We start from the raw sequence: 19,387 nt of genomic DNA, 5'->3' as shown, positions 1-19,387 counted from the left end.
ATTAGAAGTAATCCATACCTTTAGCAAAGTTGCAGGATACAAAATAAATCCACATAAACCATCAGCATTCTAATATATCACTAACAAAATCCAACAGTTACAGCAACAAAGAGTAATTCCATTTAAAGTTACTATTGATAGTATAAAATATTTAGGAATCTATCTGCCAAGGGAAAATCAGAAAGTATATGAGCAAAACTACAAAACACTTTCCACAGAAATAAAGTCAGATCTAACCAATTGGAAAAATATTAAATGCTCTTGGATTGGGCAAGCAAATATAATACAGATGACAATAATACCTAAACTAATCTATTTATTTAGTGCTTACCAATCAAACTTCCAAAAAACTATTTTAATGACCTAGAAAAAATAACAACAAAGTTCATATGGAAAAACAAAACATCAAAAATTTCAAGGGAATTAATTAAAAAAAAAAAAAAATCAAATGAAGGTACCCTGGCTGTACCAGATCTAAAATTATATTATGAAGCAGCAGTTACCAAATTTGAATTAACTAAGAAATAGACTAGTTGATGAGATAGGTTACGTTCAAAGGAAAAAACAGCTAATAACTTGAATAATCTAGTGTTTGACAAACCAAAAGATTCCAGCTTTTAGGATAAGAACTCACTGTTTGACAAAAATTGCTGGGAAAATTGGAAATTAATGGGGCAGAAACTTGACATTGACTCATACTTAACACCATGCACCAAGATCAGGTCAAAACGGGTTCATGATCTAGGCATTAGGAATGAGATTATAAATAAATTAGACAAGAATAGGATAGTTTACCTCTCAGACTTGTGGAAAAGGAAGGAATTTATGACCAAAAAAGAATTAAAGGTCATTATTGATCACAAAATCGAAAAATTTGATTATATCAAATTAAAAAGTTTTTGTACAAACAAAACTAATGCAGACAAGATTAGAAGGGAAGTCATAAACTGAGAAAACAATTTTACAATTAAGGTTCTGATAAAAGACCTCATTTCCAAAATATATAGAGAATGGACTCGAATTTATAAGAAATCAAACCATTCTCCAATTGATAAATGCTCAAAGGATATGAACAGACAATTCTCAGACGACGAAATTGAAATTATTTGTAGCCATATGAAAAGATCCTCCAAGTCATTGTTAATCAGAGAAATGTAAATTAAGACAATTCTGAGATACCACTATATACCTATCAGATTGCCTAGAATGATATGGAAAGATAATGCAGAATGTTGGAGGGGATGTGAGAAAATTGGGACACTGATACATTGTTGGTGGAATTGTGAATACATCCAACCATTCTGGAGAGCAATTTGGAGCTATGCTCAAAGAGTTCTCATACTGTGCACACCCTTTGATCCAGCAATGTTACTACTGGGCTTATATCCCAAAGAGATTTTAAAGAAGGGAAAGGGACCTGTATGTGCAAGAATGTTTGTGGCAGTCTTCTTTGTAGTGGCCAGAAACTGGAAACTGACTGGATGCCCATCATTTAGAGAATGGCTGAATAAATTGTGATACCACAATTTAATTTAATTTAACAATTTAAAATGAATATTATTGTTCTGTAAGAAATGACCAACAGGATGATTTCAGAAAGGCCTGGAGAGACTTACAGGAACTGATGCTGAGTGAAATGAGCAGGACCAGGAGATCATTATATACTTCAACAACAATACTATATGATAATCAATTCTGATGGACGAGACACTTTTCAACAAACCAGTTCCAATAGAGCAGTAATGAAGTGAACCAGCTACACCCGGTGAAAAAACTCTGGGAGTTGACTATGAACCACTACATAGAATTCCCAATCCCTATATTTTTGTCTGCCTACATTTTTTAATTCCTTCACAGGTTAATCGTACACTGTTGCAAAGTCTGATTCTTTTTCTACAACAAAATACTGTTTGGACATGTATACATATATTGTATTTAACTTATACTTTAACATATTTAACATGTATTGGTTAACCTGTCATCTAGTGGAAAGGGTGGGGGGAAGGAGGGGAAAAAGGTGAAACAAAAGGTTTTGCAATTCTCAATGCTGGAAAATTACCTATGCAATTTGCAAAAATTAATTTAATTAATTAATAATAATAAAAGAAATTCGGTTCTGCAATCATATATTGTATCAAGGACATACTATTAACATGTTCAACATGTATAAGACTGTGTGCTATCTAGGGGAAGGGGAAAATCGGAACAGCGTGCAAGGGATAATGTAAAAAATTAACCATGTATATGTACTGTCAAAAAATTGTTATAATTATAAAATAAAAACAATAAAATAAAAATTTTAAAAAAAGAAAGAAAAAACTGGAGAACAGATCAAGGAGAGACAATATAAGAATTTTGAGATTACCTAAAAAGTTGTAATTTTGAAAAGAATCTAGATACAGTATTTCAAGAAATAAAGAAAATTGCTCTGAAGCTCTAGAAAGAGCAGGTAAAGGGGGAAAGAAAAAAAATCGACTGTTCACCAACTGAAAGAGATCAGAGGAAAACTGCTAGGAATATCGTAGCAAGGTTTAAAAATTTCCAGATTAAGGAGAAAATATTGCAATCTAACCAGAAAATAAGAAAATAAAATACTGTAGAAATAGTCAAGATTTCACAAAACCCAGTAGTTTCTACTCTAAAAGACCATAGGTTTGGTTACATCAAATCTCATAGAACAAAAGAACTGCAGTTGCATCCAGAATACTTTACCCAGAAAGTTGAATATAATCTGGAATGAAAGGGGGGAAATGGATTTTTCATAAACTGAAAGGCTTTCAAGTATTTGTAACAAAAAGAGAAGAACTCAATGGAAAATTTAATATAAAAGATCCAGAAAAAAGAAAAACATTAAAGACTAATTTTAAGGCATTCATTAAGACCAACTATTTATAGATGTGAAAATGTTATCAATATAACTGCGGGTAGTTTAAAAGACTGGGCCTGAGTCTTGTATGATAGGGTAGGAAAAGGTGAAAGGGAACCATTATAAAAATGGGGCAAGAGGAAGAACTAATACTGAGAAAGCAGGTGGGGAGGAGGTTGGAGAGCTGGTAATATTGTAACTTTATTCTCCGAATTTCCCAGGAAACAATGTATACATTCAGAAGGATGTAGAATCCCTCTAAATATATAGAGGTGAGGAAACTGGAAGATGGGATGGGGAAGGAACTTTTAGCTGGATGGGATGGGGAGAGTGGGAGAGAAGATCAAGGAACAGAGCGAAATCAAGGTTGAGAAAGACAATGGTGAGTAAATATAAGATGGAATGACAATCAATTGTGTGGATTGGATGTTTAAAGTGGTTCTTTGTAATAGCAAACACCTGGAAATTGCAGTGATTCCCCCTTTAGTCCATATTTATTTTAAATTTAAAATTCCATCATTAGAAATTAGAGACACTTGTTCTTGCAGTACTAAGAATCCTGAAACTGGACTCAAGAAAGGTTGATTTCAAATCCATCCTCATACTCTTACTAGCTGTGTGTCCCAGGGCACATTATTTCATAGATGTGTGCCTCAGTTTCCCCAATTATTAATAGGGAAAATGATAAGACCAAAGGCACAGGTTTGTTGTGGGATTCAAATGAGAAAATATTTATATACTTAGCAGAGTGCCTGCCACATAGTAAGTAGATACAGATTATCTCTTTCCCTTCTTTTCTCAGTAACTGCACTAGAATTTGAGGGACCAAGGAAGGAAGTATAAGGATAAATTTCTCATATCAGGCAGCATTAGGAACAAAGAGGGCCAATTTATGCTTGATAAAAAGAAAACCTTTCTAAGTCTAGACCTATCCCAATAAGGAAGGGGTTCCCTTGAAAGGTGGAGGGTTCCCTTCACTGCACAACTTCAAGAAAAGGCTGCAGTGGCAGTTTTCAGAGACTTTGTAGACAAAATTCTCATCTGATTAGAAGTTGCACTAGATATCATTTCTCAGATTAGCTCCTATTAAGAAATTCTTTAATGCTGTATTGCTTTTTGAGTATTGCAGAAACTAGACACTGACCAATTGACTAAGATAAGGTCAGAATGAGTTCTTGATTCAGATATAGTGCATGATACTATAAACAAATTAGGAGAACAAGGGAAAGTCTGCCTCTCAGATCTGTGGAGAACAAAGGCATTTGTGGGCAAAGAAGAACTAGAGAATATTAACACATACAAAATGGATAATTTTGATTACATTCAATTAAAAAGGTTTTACGCAAATAAAAGGGCTAGCAGTGCTGACCAGACATTGTGCTGGGCTGTGGCTGTGGACAAGGAGGAATGAGCACTTGATAGGAAACTGCAATACTTTAGGGAGCAAAAACATTTCTAGGCCAATAGTTTAGGAACCCTGTATGTAACTTAGGTAAGAACTGATATTGAGGTTGAATCCTTGGACAGAATTCAGAACATAACAGTAAAGTGGAGCTGAAGGTGAAGGCAACATTACCCATAAATCAAACTTGACTGTAACAATGATCATTATTATAAGCTGCTAAAAATAAAATAAATCCAAATGAAAATTCAGGATGAATAAACAAAGGAAAAAGAACTTCACAATAGCTACTTTGGTATAAAAGAAGATCACAGTTAATACCCAAAACATAATGAAGTTAAAAAACAAGCCATTCCTATCCCAAAAGGTAACTTCAAAACTACAGGACAAGTCCAAAAGGAGTTCCTGAAAGAACATAAAAAGGAATTCAAAAATCAAATAAGAGATCAAGGAAATATAAGAAGGGGAAATGAAAGCAACACAAGAAATTATGAAAAATAAGTTCATCAATTTGTAAGAGGTAATAAAAAAAAAGTTCTTGAAAAACAGAATTGAAGAAGAGGACTCAAGTAACATTATATGACACCAAAAAATAATTAAACTAGAAAACATAGAAGAGAATCTGAAACACCTCATTAGAAAAGCTGGAGAACAGATCAAGGAGAGACAATAAAAGAATTGGTGGACTACTTAAAAGTTATTATTTAAAGAACAATCTGGATACAATAGTTCAAGAAATTATGAAAGAAAATTGTCTTGAAGTTCTAGAACAAGCAGGTAAAGAGGGGAAGAAAAAAAATCTACTGTTCACCAACTGGAGAATACCTTACAAGATTTTCCTAGCAAAACTTCATAATTCCCAGATTAAGGAGTAAACACTGCCATCCAAGCAGAAAATAAGACAGACTTGGACACTGCAGAAATAGTCAGGATTTCACAAACCAGCAGCTTCAACTCTAAAAGACCATGGGTTTGGTTACATTAAATTTCAAAGAACAAAACACCTGGACTTGCATCCTGAATAATTTACCCAGAAATATGCAATGTGGAATGAGGGGGGAAATAGACATATGACAGACTGAAAAACTTTCATGTTTCATGTAACAAAAAGACCAGGACTCAATGGAAAATGTAATATAAAAGATCCAGAACATTAAAGACTGATTACAAGGCACTCATTATGGCCAATTATTTGCTTAGATATGAGAAAATATTATCAGTATAAAATCCCAAAGGTTAGGGATTAAAATGTGTATGACCAGGCAGAAAGGGTAAAAGGAAACAATTACAAAAATTAGGCAAAAGGAAAAAGTACAACTGAGAAGTGGGGGAGGGGAGGTGAAGAGCTGGTAACAAGGTAACATTCCTCTCGGAATTTAGGAGGAAACAATGTATGCATGGGGAAGGATGTAGAAACCTTGTGATTATGTAATAAACTCTGGGGAGGGAAGGATGGCTCTGGATGGAGGCGCCAGGGGAAGCTGGGGAAGCCTGGGATCTGGCCCCCTGGGGTGGAGATAGTGAGGTGAAGTTTGAGGGCTTTAAAAGAGGGGGCAGGGAAGCAGGAGGAAAGAGAGCGAAATTCTGACCAAGCTCAGGGTAAGGAGATCAGGGACACTGGACGGGCAGGCGGCTTGGGGGGGACTCGGATCGCGGGAAAGCATGGCTGTGCCCTGAGTCTTCCTAGGAGCTGGGGAGCGTGCCTGCGACCCCCTGGTAGAGCTTAGACTTTGGTGACTCTAAAGTGAGCCAAGAGGGGAGAGAGGCAGAGCCAGGCAGGAATTTTTAGTGGCCACGTCCAGAGTGGGTCCTCAGGGCAGGCAGAACTCTGGAATCTATTCGGGGCCCAAGTCGGAAGGCAGAAGCACCACGTTTCTAACCGGGATCCAGGAACAAGGCGGGAGTCCCGGGTCCTTGTGGGCAAGGTCTGAAATTGGGAAAATGTGAATAGATGATAAATCGGGGGACGGTAACGTCTGACGTTTGGGAAGTTCTGGGGTGGGGAAAGCAGGGGGAGTGGAGGGGGAGCCGGGAAGGGAGAGCTAGTCCGATAGCCGAGTCTGGCAGAGCAGCACGTTCCTCGTGCAGCTGAAGAGATGATCCCCCATTAGCAAAGACAAAGGCAACTAGCAAAAGCTCAGAGTTGAGTAGGGAAGTGTGGGAGTAGATATGCCGGGAGGTGGACGGACCTACCTGGGACATGCCCCTACAGGAGGCAGAGAAATCTCAAGTGCAGAAGTGCCAGTTTCCAGCCAGCTCTCTGGAGGAGGTTTCTCCGGGGCCCAAGAGATCCCACCTTAGCCAGTCCTGAGACTTCCCAAAATGAGCGGTCTCCTTCAAAGACGCCCAAGAGCAGGAAGTCAGAGTCTGAGCTGCTTCCCCGCCCCAAGCCCCGCCTCCCATCACGTGAAATGTCCTCACCGCGGGAGAGGCCCCAAGCCTGCTCTGGACTCCTCCCAGGCTTCCAAACGCCACTCCAAGGCTCCTATTCCACCTGGATCCTCACCCACCAGGCTGTTCCTCTCGGAGATCGCCTCCTCCCCCCAGGCCGCCTCCTTTTCCCACTCTCATTCACAGCTTTGGGGCTGACTCCTTCCTCTGTGGAGCTGAAAGGGTGGCTGGAATAAGCCTGGGCCGCAGCCAAATAGAAAGTAGTGGGTCCCATGTTAGAGGTGCTGACTGCTACTCGACTTTGGGAACATTGGGGATCCTATTTACCTTCAACTGTTAATCCAGATTGGATTGGATTTTCTCCCAATCTAAATTAGAATGAGGGCTCTCTTAAAGAGACTTGTTCTTCCATCATAATAATAGGGATGTTTGAGCCTCTTCAGGGAGATCATGAAAAATGAAACATTGAGGTGATATGAGTAGGAGCTGTAGGAAAAAACATTCGCCATAATTGGATCAGAATAACTCCATTCTACTCTTGAAGGCAGTGCATCCAAAGCGTCAAATGGTCAGAAGAATCAAGTGATTTTTCTAAGTGCTAGGGTTTTATTTTCCTCTCCCTAACTAATGGCTAATCTGTCTTTATTCCTAGGCCTATCAGAGAAAATCTGGTAAATATAATATCAATAATATCAGTCACCTCTTGACCTTGACCATTAAGTACCTAGTTGCCCATATTTGACTGAAATAGGGAGAATATGATCTTATGGGAAAATAGCAGGAAGGGGACTTTAAGTATGCCCTTGACTCAATCTTCAAAGTTCTTCAGGCCTACTCAAACTCTGAAGTATCTGAAGCCTTACTCGATATGAGAAAGCAGAAAGGGATTTACCTTACCACTTTCTAAATTTCTCCTCATTACCTGGCAATTACATTGGAGCTGCTTGAACTGGACACTGCCCTTCTGTTGGGTTAAAAAAGCTTGTATTCTCCCCAGTTGTAATCCCTTTCTGCTATCTGATTGCTTTTTTGCTGATTGATCACATCAGGGTCCTGAACTTCTAAAAGGTGTAACCTTGGTTGCCATCATGCCCTATCTGGGGCCCTGAAGGTGGGCCCCTGTATCTCATTTCCCTGGGACAATCTACATTCTGTGGCCCAGTAGAATCCTCTGTTGCATGTTGGACACAGAGTTTTGGGTCTTCTCTCACCTTGTCTTCTCACTCTATGTCTATACCTATATTGGGCTCTCAGATGCCCTATTTTTCCACATTGAAAACATTGTTTCTCTAAAAGTCCCTTGCCAAGAGAAACCCTGTCTTTCCATGTCTATCATAGTCTGGGCATAATAATCATTTGTGCCCACTGTGGCACAGCATCTTATGATCTCCTCTAAAGGAGCATCTTTGTGTAGTCTTTTGCAAACCTCATTAGCAGTTTCTTTAATCAGATGTCTGGTCATTATTTCTGTAGCTTCATTTTCTCCAGTGGTTCTTTTGACAGCTATTTGCAAACATCCCACAAAATCAGCAAAGGGTTCATTGGGACCTTGCTCTATTTTTGTGAAGGCTTCCCCTCAATCTTTCCCTGGGAGGGAATCCCAAACTTTTATTGCAGCAGTAGCAATTTGTTCATACACTCCTATGGGGTATGCAGTCTGTGCTGAATTATCTGCATACTGACTTCACCTGCTAATTGGTCAAAAGTAATTTGTATGTTAACTCCAGTTTGCTTGTTGAATTGGGCTTGAATCCTACATAACTCATGATACTCTGAAAGCCACAAAAAGTTTTGTCCATTGCAGATGACATGATGGTATACTTAGAGAACCCCAAAGACTCTGCTAAAAAGCAATTAGAAATAATTCATAACTTTAGCAAAGTTGCAGGATACAAAATAAATCCACATAAATCCTCAGCATTTTTATACATTACCAACAAAATCCAACAGCAAGAGATACAAAGAGTAATTCCATTCGAAATAAATGTCAATAGTATAAAATATTTGGGAATCTATCTATCAAAGGGAAGTCAGGAATTATATGAGCAAAATTACAAAAGACTTGCCACAAAAATAAAGTCAGATTTAAATAATTGGAAAGAAATTCAGTGCTCTTGGAGAGGCCGAGCGAATATAATAAAGATGACAATACTCCCCAAACTAATCTATTTATTTAGTGCTATACCAATCAGACTCCCAAGAAACTATTTTAATGACCTAGAAAAAATAACAACAAAATTCATATGGAAGAACAAAAGGTGGAGAATTTCAAGGGAATTAATGAAAAAAAAAAATCAAATGAAGGTGGCCTAGCTGTACCTGATCTAAAACTACATTAAAAATCAGCAGTCACCAAAACCATTTGGTATTGGCTAAGAAATAGGCTAGTTGATCAATAGAATAGGTTAGGTTCACAGGACAAGATAGTGAATAAATATAGCAATCTAGTGTTTGACAAACCCAAAGATCCCAACTTTTGGGATAAGAATTCATTATTTGACAAAAACTGCTGAGAAAACTGGAAATTAGTATGACAGAAACTAGGCATGGACCCACACTAGTTTTTTGGAGGTCTTCCTCTTTCCTTGATTCCCTGAGAGCTCTTCTGTGAATGTCTTCCAGCCAACTTCAGCCTCTCGTCCTCCTAATGTTGCCAGCCAGCACGAAGGTAGACAAGGGAATGAATCAGACTCCACCTCTAAGAGTGGGATTGTGGGCTCCTGTGGGCTTGGCCCTGAGAGTTTCTTGCTTATATGGTGCACACTGAGTATAGACCAATCATTTCATCACTAGGAAACCATTATTTGTAGTAGGATTAAATCAGTGCTAAATTAGATTTAATCATTGTCCCCTCAATTCCACTCAGTACCTTGTTTCAAGTACTGGCCTATAACATCTCCTTGTAGGATTGAATCAATTGTCTCTACTCATTCCAGTAACTTAGCACCTTGTAAGAATCCTAACATCTCAGGTTGTATGTTCAGAAGTAATGAGGGTACCACAGAACCCTATAGTCTCTAATCAGCTAGTGGAGAAGATAATGAGGGTCACAGATGGACTCTAAGTCTCAAAAATCCCAGATGAGGTGGCCATCCACCAAAATGGCTCACCAGCTTTTATTTTCTATAGGAAAAGTTCCATCTCTGATGTGTGTCAGTGATGTTCCAGTATTTAAGTTCTCAAGGATTAGCTAAAGGTGGTGGCTGTGTGTGAGCAGAACATTCATCTATATTCTTGTCCCTCAGCATACAGAAATTGATTGCTATTAGTCCTAAGAACTAAACAGTTACAAGAGACTCATCTACCTACCAAATCTTTGGGTTTTTTATATCTGCTTATTGAGCTGTTCATTTTCCAATTTGGATTTTATCTTGTGTATAAGTTGCTTTCATTGGGAACTGTTAGGTTAGGTGATAACTCAGGTTGTCTAAACAATTCTCTAGCTCAGAATTCACACCTTTGGTTCAGGCCTTTGAGAGGAGTTTGCACCTTTGGACTTCTGGGAGAGAGTTTACATGTTTAAAGGAGTTTACACCTTTAAGAAGAGCAAGTTCATTGGCTATAGGAGTTCTCACTAGCCCACTCTCTGCTAGGATAAAAGAGGAGGTCAGTGGGGCAAGGAGCAGTCTGACTGGGATTGAGTTTAGATGGCAGTCTGAAAGAAACAGTCTGGATTGGGGAAGGACAAGAACTGGAGGAGATTCAGAGCCAGAATTCAGGAAGAGGAGGATTCGAAATTCTACCTTGCTCTGGCTGGAGGATCCAGAAGCCTCCCAAGAAACCTGCTCACAGAGGAAAAGATTTTACAGAAAAGAGATCTCCTCCCAGAGAATGTTCAACAATTTCTAGAGACAACAGAACATTACATATGTCCCTGTTCGGGTGCCAAAATGTAAAGTCCGGGCTAGCTACTCTGAATGGCTCAAAATAAGTCCTTGCCCCACGTTGGGCGCCAATATGTAATGTTCTGTTGTCTCTAGATATTGTTGATCGTTCTCTGGGAGGGAGATCTCTTTTCTGTAAAATCTTTTCCTCTGTGAGCAGGTTTCTTGGGAGGCTTCTGGAGCCTCCAGCCATAGTGAAGATAGACTCTCGAATCCTCTTCTTCCTGAATCCTGGTTCTGAATCTCCTCCAGCTCTTGTCCTTCCCCAATCCAGACTACTTCTTCCAGACTGCTGTCTAAACTCAATCCCAGTCAGACTGCTCCTTGCCCGACTGCCCTTCTCTTTTATCATAGCAGAGATTGGGCTAGTGAGAATTGAACGGGACTTGTGAGAACTCCTACAGCCAATGAACTTGCTCCTCTTAAAGGTGCAAACTCCTTTAAACATGTAAACTCTCCCCCAAAAGTCCAGAGGTGCAAACTCCTTTCAAAGGTCTGAACCAAAGGTGTGAATTCTGAGCTAGAGAATTGTTTAGACAACCTGAGTTATCGCCTTGTAATCCTAACAGGGAATTGCAAAGAAAAAAAAAAATTATGTCTCCACGGTCTTCAGTTTCTCATCTCATTATATTTTGTAACTTTTCTCACATTCTTTCTGACAATGTCATTAGTACCAAAGTGAGATATTAGAAATAAATAGTGATAATCCACTTTGATATGTCCTGGGTATAACTTGGCCATGTGCCTCTGAAAAATAATAAACAACTATTCTATTGTTATCAGGTTGAGAAATAACTGCCTCTGTACTCCTGGGAATGGATTCATGAGCTAAAACTATTCTTCCTTCCATCTCTGACTCTTACAGCATGATTGATCACATGATAACTTTTCTGGAGGAGAAAGACTGGATAGCAGAGTAAAAAGGAATCCATGTGGGAAGGCAACAAGCATCTATTAAATACTCACTGTGTGCTGGCAATTGTGCCAAGTACTTTACTGATGTTATTTCACTTTATTCTCACAACAGCCCTGAAAGGTAAGTTCTATTATTTTCCCTATTCTATAGGTGAGGAATCTGTGACAAACAGTAACTTGTGGAGGATAATACAGCTAGTGTTTGAAGTCAAATTTTAATTCAGTCTTCCTGTGTCCTAGTACACTACCTACTAAATTATTTAGCTGCCTTTAAGAGTAACAGGCCCACTGAAGAACATTTCCATGGAACGATGTCTAAAGGGCTATAAAACTACATACCCTTTGATAAACTATTACCATTACTGGGTCTGTATTCCCAAAAGACATAAGAAGGTAAAGGATGGAAATGTACAAAAATATTTATAACAGTTCTTTTTGTGGTAGCAAAGAATTGGATATTGGGGTTGCCCATCAATTAGGGAGTAGCTGAACAATTTGTGGCATATGATAGTAATGGAATATTATTGTGCTATAAGAAATGATGAGCAGGGTGATTTCAGAAAAACCTAGACTTATCTGACCTGATAGAAAGTGAGCAGAACTAGGAAAACATTGTATACAGTAATAGACTTCCATTTTCTTTTTACATTTTAGAAGATATCCCCCTATATTTGTTGTTTTCTATTTTGTTGCTTTATGCTTTTGATTTGTCCTCATTTTTATTTTTTCTTTTGATTTTATTGTGATTTTAGCTTATTTATTTACTATTTTATTGATTTAATTTTCTGCTCTTTTTAATCAGATTAGCTGTGTTCATCAACTTCATTAGTTGTTTTTTTTTAAACCAAAAGTTATTCTTATTTATCAGTTTATGGGGAATTCCAATTATCTATTTTCCTTCTAAACTTTTATGTCTCTTTTTTTGTGCTTCTTTTAGATTTGTTGTTTTCTAATTTTAATACATATTCATTGTAAAGGATAGAACTCTGGAGAAGTATACCTGAAACAAGGTTTAGCTCAGACGAATTGATAAGACAATGATTATCTAGTTTAGCAGGGTGATTAATAGTTTTCTAGTTCATTATGATTGATTTAATGTTATAACAAGGTATTAACTCAGTGGAATTAAGATAATGATTCTCTAGTTTACATGTACTTAGTATAGTTCCACAAGTTGAAACTCATGATGATGTACTTGTAATACAGTATATAAGAGCCAACAATGGATTGGAAGACATTCCATCTTCATCAGCCTTGTAGTGGCTCTCCTGCATTTCTTCCACTGAAACCAAGACCTAGGTTAGGGGTTCTCAAACTGCGGCCCGCCGGGCCAGATGCAGACCACTGAGGACATTTATGCTGCCCACCTGGTTATGGCAAATGGGTTGAAAAGCAGAGACAGAGTGTGAGTTTTTGTTTTTACTATAGTCCAGTCCTCCAACAGTCTGAGGAACAGTGAACTGGCCCCCTATTTTAAAAGTTGGAGGACCACTGACCTAAGTGAATGAGACAATAAAAACTTTTGGACTTTTTCCCTGACTATTCTCGTATTGATTATTTTGCTGAAAACAAAGCTGGTCCAGAGACCTCCAGAAAGCTAATCAGACCATTACAATTCATTGGCCTCTAATTTTTCTATTTGGTTAATGTATGATCATAATGATATTATTTTTCCCTGATGACTGAATTAACTGCATCCCAAAATTTTGATAAGTTGTTTAACCCTAGAACAATCAGCCTTTCTGCCTTCCCTCCTAAGTGGCATTTCTACCAGATCTTTCAGAATCTTAATTCTGAATATTAAATATTTTCAAAACCTGATAATTTCTGATGTCCCACATTCAGGCGCCATTTGTAACATGCCCTCCTGGCAGTAATAGATACTAGTCTGTCCTAGGCCCAACAGAGTACCTTTGACCACTGACCTTTGCAGTGTCAACTCTACCTGGCTCGCCTCCTCTGAGGCCTTCAAAGGTCTCTGGCCATGATTTCTTGAATAGTAGTTTAATAACTGGTAGCACACTCAAGAACAACCACATGTAATCTTAAAAGCCTTTATTATACCTACTCACATAATGCCCTGACTTGTTAGTTCCCTAGTGAACATCTGGTCTGAAGACCCACATGTGCACTACCAAACTTCTTACCTCTCTCGGCTATCCATCAGCTTGGCTTGGCTTGGCTACCCCAGGCTAGGGAGACAGTTTAAAGAGCACTAGGTTAAAGAGAGCGACTTCTGTCTGCAGTGGGCTTATAAAGGGCCTGTGAGGTCACACACACAGCCAACCATCGAGAGGGCCGTCACCCATTATGAAGCTATCTCTATATTTCCAGTATCCCACCCACAGGGCAGTCCTATATCCACAGAGAATACTTCTGGGCCACTCAAATCTCCTGTTGTGCTGTGCCCGCCCATTTAAAGGACCCTTACAAATACCAAATGGTTTTGGTAACTTCTGCTTTATAATATAATTTTAGATCTGGTATAATTTAGATCTAGGCCACCTTCATTTGATTTTTTTTTTCATTAATTCCCTTGAAATTCTTGATCTTTTGTTATTCCATATGATCTTTGTTGTTATTTTTTCTGGGTCATTAAAATAGTTTTTTGGGAGTCTGATTGGTATAGTGCTAAATAAATATATTACTTTAGATAGTATTGTCATCTTCATTATATTTGCTCACCCTATGCAAGAGCATTTAATATTTTTCCAATTGGTTAGATCAGACTTAATTTGTGTGGAAAGTGTTTTGTTGTTTTGCTCATATAGTTTCTGATTTTCCCTTGGCAGGTAGATTTCTAAATATTTTGTACTATCAGTAGTTACTTTAAATGGAATTTCTCTCTGTAACTCTAATTGTTGGATTTTGTTAGTGACATATAAGAATGCTGATGATTTATGTGGATTTATTTTGTATCCTGCAACTTTGTTAAAGTTGTGGATTATTTCTACTACCTTCTTAGTAGAATCTCTGGGGTTCTCTAAATATACCTTCATATCATCAGCAAAGAATGATAATTTGGTTTCCTCATTACCTACTCTAATTCCTTTAATCTCTTTCTCCACTCTTATTGCCAAAGCTAGCATTTTTAATACAATATTGAATAGTAATGGTGATAGTGAACAACCTTGTTTCACCCCTGATCTTAATGGGAATGGTTGCAATGTTTCCCCATTACATATGATGCATTTTGATGGTTTTAAATAGATGTTACTGATTATTTTAATGAAAAGTCAATTTATTTATTCCTATACTCTCAAGTGTTTTTAATAGAAATGGATGTTGGATTTTATCAAATGCATTTTCTGAATCTATTGATATGATCATATGATTTTTGTTAATTTGGTTATTAATATGGCCAGTTATACTGATAGTTTTCCTAATATTGAACCAGCCCTGCATTCCTGGTATAAATTCTACTTGATCATGGTGTATTATCCTGGGGATGATTTTCTGTAGTCTTTTTACTAATATCTTAAGATTTTAGCTTCAATATTCATTAGGGAGATTGGACTATAGTTTTCTTTCTCCATTTTCAATCTACCTGGTTTGGGTATCAGTACCATGTCTGTGTCATAAAAGGAATTTGGTAGGATTCTTCATTCCCTATTTTTTCAAATAGTTTATATAACATTGGAGCTAATTGTTCTTTGAATGTTTGGTAGAATTCACCTGTGAATCCATCTGGTCCTGGAGATTTTTTCTTAGGGAGTTGATTAATAGCTTGCTCTATTTCTTTTTCTGAAATGGGACTATTTAAGCAATTTACTTCCTCCTCTGTTAATCTGGAAAGCCTATATTTTTGGAGGTAGTCCTCCATTTCACTTAGGTTATTAAATGTATTGGCATAAAGTTGGCCAAAGTAACTACTTATTATTTCTCTAATTTCCTCCTCATTGGTGGACAGTTCCCCGTTTTCATTTTTAAGACTAACAATTAGATTTTCCTCTCTCCTTTTTCTAATCAGATTTACCAAAAGTTTATCTGTTTTATTGGTTTTTTCATAAAATCAACTCTTAGTATTATTTATTAGTTCAATAGTATTTTTACTTTCAATATTATTTTCTCCTTTTAATTTTAGATTTTCAAGTTTAGTATTTGATTGGGGGTTTTTAATTTGGTCTTTTTCTAGCTTTTTAAAGTTTCAAGTCCAATTCATTGATCTTCTATTTCTCTGTTTTCTTCAAGTAAGCCTTCAAAGATATAAAATTTCCCCATATTACCGCTTTGGCTGCATCTCACAAATTTTGGTATGTCTCATCATTGTCATTATCTTGAGTGAAATTATTGTTTGTATAATTTGCTGTGTCATGCAATCATTGTTTAAGATGAGATTATTTAGTTTCCCACTAATTTTTGATCTATTTACCCCTAACTTTTTGTTGAATGTAGTTTTTATTGCATCATGATCTGAAAAGAAAGCCTTTACTATTTCTGCCTTCCTGCATTTAATTTTGAGATCTTTATGTCCTAATATATGATCAATTTTTGTATCGGTTCCATGAACTGCTTAGAAGAAAGTATATTCCTTTCTATCACCATTCAGTTTTCTCCAAAGATCTTTCATACCTAATTTTCCTAATATTCTATTTACCTCTTTAATTTCCTTCTTATTTGTTTTGTGGTTTGATTTATCTAATTCTGAGAGTGCAAGGTTGAGATCTCCCACTATTAGAGTTTTGTTGTCTATTTCTTCTTACAACTCTCTTAACTTCTCCTTTAGGGAGTTAGATGCTATACCACTTGGTGCATATATATTTATGCTTCATTGTCTATGCTACTCTTTAGCAATATATAGTTTCCTTCCTTATCTCTTTTGATTAGATCAATTTTTGCTTTTGCTTGATCTGAGATAAGGATGGCTACCCCTACTTTTTTGACTTCACTTGAAGCATAATAGATTCTGCTCCAACCTTTTAATTTTACTCAGTATGTATCTCCCTGCTTTAAATGTGTTTCCTGTAAACAAAATATTATAGGGTTCTGACTTTTGATCCAGTCTGCTGTCTCTGCTTAATGGGAGAGTTCATCCCATTCACATTTACAGTTAAAATTACTAATTCTGTATTTCCTGCCATCATATTATCCCCTGATTATGCTTTCTTTCCTTTTCCCCCCCAAGCCCCTTCCCCAATATTAAACTTATGAGCCCCCCCCTTGCATCATGCAGCATTTTCTTATTTCCCTCCTCCCTTTAATCCCTTTCCCTTTCTTGCTCCCTTTCCTTATTGCTCTTTTCCTTTTCCCTTTTCTTCTCCCTCTTTTTAATTAGGTGAGAAAGAATTTTCTGTAAAACTAATATGTCAATTATTTTCTCTTTGAGCCAATTCTGATGGGAGTAAAGTTGACACAATGTTTCTCCACCTCTCTAATTTCCCTCAGATATGATAGGTTTTCTTTACTTCTTTGTGGGATATAGTTTCCCTCTTTTTATCTTCCCTTTCCCCTTTTTCTGACATTATCCCCTTTCCATTTCTACTTCCCCCCCCCTTTTTTTGTTATATCCTTAAAATCAAATTATACATGTAGTCTTAATGTATATTTACTACAGAAATACAGTTCTCAAGAATTCCTTTTATCTTTTTCTGCCTCTCTTGAGTCTTACAATTGGAGATCAAATTCTGTGTTTAGATCTGGTTTTTTCCTTAGAAAGGTTTGACCTGAGGTGGTGGGAGTAGACCACCTCAGAGCTGGGATAGAAACGGGAGCGGGGCAGTCTCTGCAGTGAGGTTTACATAGAGCTCTCTGCCATAGCCTGATTGCTTTGCTTTGGTGGCAGAGTAGTGGACCTTTTCTGGCCCCTCCTTTATACCTGCAGGTGAGCATGATACTTTAAAAAGATGCTCAGATACTGAGGGGGTTGCTGAAACCCACTACTGCTTCCAGCTAGATCATCCTCTAGACTGGTCCCACATGGGATTATGACATAAGCTGTTAAATATTTTCTAGCCAAACCAATGGCCTCCATGTGTAACCTTCATGCCCATTTCTAGCCCTTGATATGTATTCATCGTTTATGTATTTTACAAGTCCTCTGTGGGTGTACAAGCACTTATGTGCTTTCTCCCTTATAATAAACTGTGGAAGAGTATACTCAGTGAACTCCACATGGTATATATGTGAGGAAAACCAGGAATCTTTTCTCAATAATTCTTTAAGACACTGGATAAAATATATTTTAAAAACTAATGTCTATGGAATAATTGCTAAAAATAACTACTCTAGTAGTTACTAACAAATCACGTTTTTGTGAGGATGTTGACCCACATCTCATAGCCATGCCTTGAACCATGAAGAGATTTTGATGGGGGAAATGTAAAGAAGAAGTGATTCCCCAGATGTTACACATTTTTGCTATTAAATTTCACTTTATTTGATTCAGCCTAGTAATCAAGCCTATCGAGCTCTTTCTAAATTCATTGGGTCGAATCTCATAAAATGAAACTAAATGTAAAGCCTTAGACCTGGAATCTAAACGGATATTACATGAATGTAGGAATAAAGCATGAAATAACTGTGTCCAGAAAGAAAGGAGTGTGTCTAGAAAAGATGCAGGGGGGGGGGGAAGGGGTATTATGGACTGTAAGGTCAAAATAAATTGGCAGGGTCATAAGTCAAGTAAAACCCATTCTGAGAAAAACATCAGGTAGAGTTTGATTGAGTCAGAACAGCTACCAATTTACAAGATAAATTTCTTTAAGTGAGATCAGGAAGAGCAGAAAACTAAGCCAAAACATTAATCACTTTCTCTTGATTTGTTGTACAAATCAGACCATGAAAGCTGAGCCTACTCATTTTAACTAAAAAATAAATATTACAATCCAATAATGTGTAAATGACAGAAGGCATCCTTAAGTCACACAAGCAAAGTCGCTGCAGAGAAATCACTGATTTGCATATGTTTCAGAAACTGGAAAACTGGAGAATTGGAGGGGCTATGGGAAAGCTGAGAAATTGATACATTGTCTATGACAGGAGCCATGTCATGGTCTCTTCTCAGATGGCATAAAGTCCTTGTGATTCTTTCCAAGTACCTCAGGCTCCAACTGAAATTCTTCTGCTCACCACATCAAGAACATGATTCCTGTGGATATTTTCCTGAGCATTGCCTTCTTGGCCTGGGCCAAGACGGGAATCAGGCTTCAGGGAAACCTCTTCCTAAAAAGGATCAGGTAGATCTGATTCTTACCCAGCTGACTTTGGTCAACTCCTTGGTATTTCTCTCCAAGGGCTTCCTTCAGGGATTGGTAACTTAGGGCATTAAGAATATTCTGGATGGTATCTACTTCATAGAGTAGGTGGGGGGGGGGGGTTCCCTCAGCATAACTTGCCTCCTGAGTGGTTTTCAGGCCATACTCATGAGTACCTAGCACCCTAAGTTCACAAAGCTTAAAACCAGAATCTTAAAATACATAATCCCTTCTATTCTCCTCTGCTGGATTTCCCCCATTCTGCAAAATATTATACTTGAACTTAAAGGACCAAGAAGCACCAGAAACACCTCAGAGATAAAAGAATAAGGGTTATGTTCTGTTACTATGATTCCTATTAGTGCCTCACTCTATGCAGTTGTGTTCTCCCTGCCTGATGCTGTATGACACTCATCAGCTTTTCCAGTGGCTACAAGGTTTACCTCTTGTACAAGCACCACAAGAGTCCAGCAGCTTCACTCTGACACATTTCTCCCTAGAGCCTTCCCAGAGACCAGAGCCACCCAAATGATCCTCCTGGGGGTGAGCACCTTTGTCACTTTTTACTTGCTCAATTCAATCTTGACAGCATGTAGGTCCTCAAGGACACCTAGACCCTGGCTGCTGCATAGCTCTGCCTCCTTAGCTTCCAGTTTTCCAAATGGTTAGCCTCTTTTTGCTTATCAGCAGTGACTCACAAATCCTGAGGTACTATAGGGCTGTCCATGGGAGAAAA

At 37.8% G+C, this 19,387-nt stretch overlaps 1 protein-coding gene across 3 annotated transcripts in view; it reads right to left on the bottom strand.

Moving 5' to 3' along the window:
* LOC141565000 (uncharacterized) overlaps positions 1-6,624 on the bottom strand; it is a 76,934-nt gene extending 70,310 nt beyond the window's left edge. For 2 of the 3 annotated variants that reach the window (XM_074307950.1, XM_074307953.1), the window contains exon 1: positions 6,462-6,624. In XM_074307950.1, coding sequence (XP_074164051.1) covers positions 6,462-6,470 — 9 coding nt within the window. In that variant the 5' untranslated portion in view covers positions 6,471-6,624. The remainder of the gene's footprint in view (positions 1-6,461) is intronic. The other variant, XM_074307951.1, reaches the window with a different exon arrangement.
* Between the last annotated feature and the right edge of the window lie 12,763 nt (positions 6,625-19,387).

This window comes from Sminthopsis crassicaudata, chromosome 3 (assembly GCF_048593235.1).
Source record: "Sminthopsis crassicaudata isolate SCR6 chromosome 3, ASM4859323v1, whole genome shotgun sequence".
Classification (NCBI taxonomy): Eukaryota; Metazoa; Chordata; class Mammalia; order Dasyuromorphia; family Dasyuridae; genus Sminthopsis; species Sminthopsis crassicaudata.
This window is presented reverse-complemented; position numbering and strand designations above follow the sequence as displayed.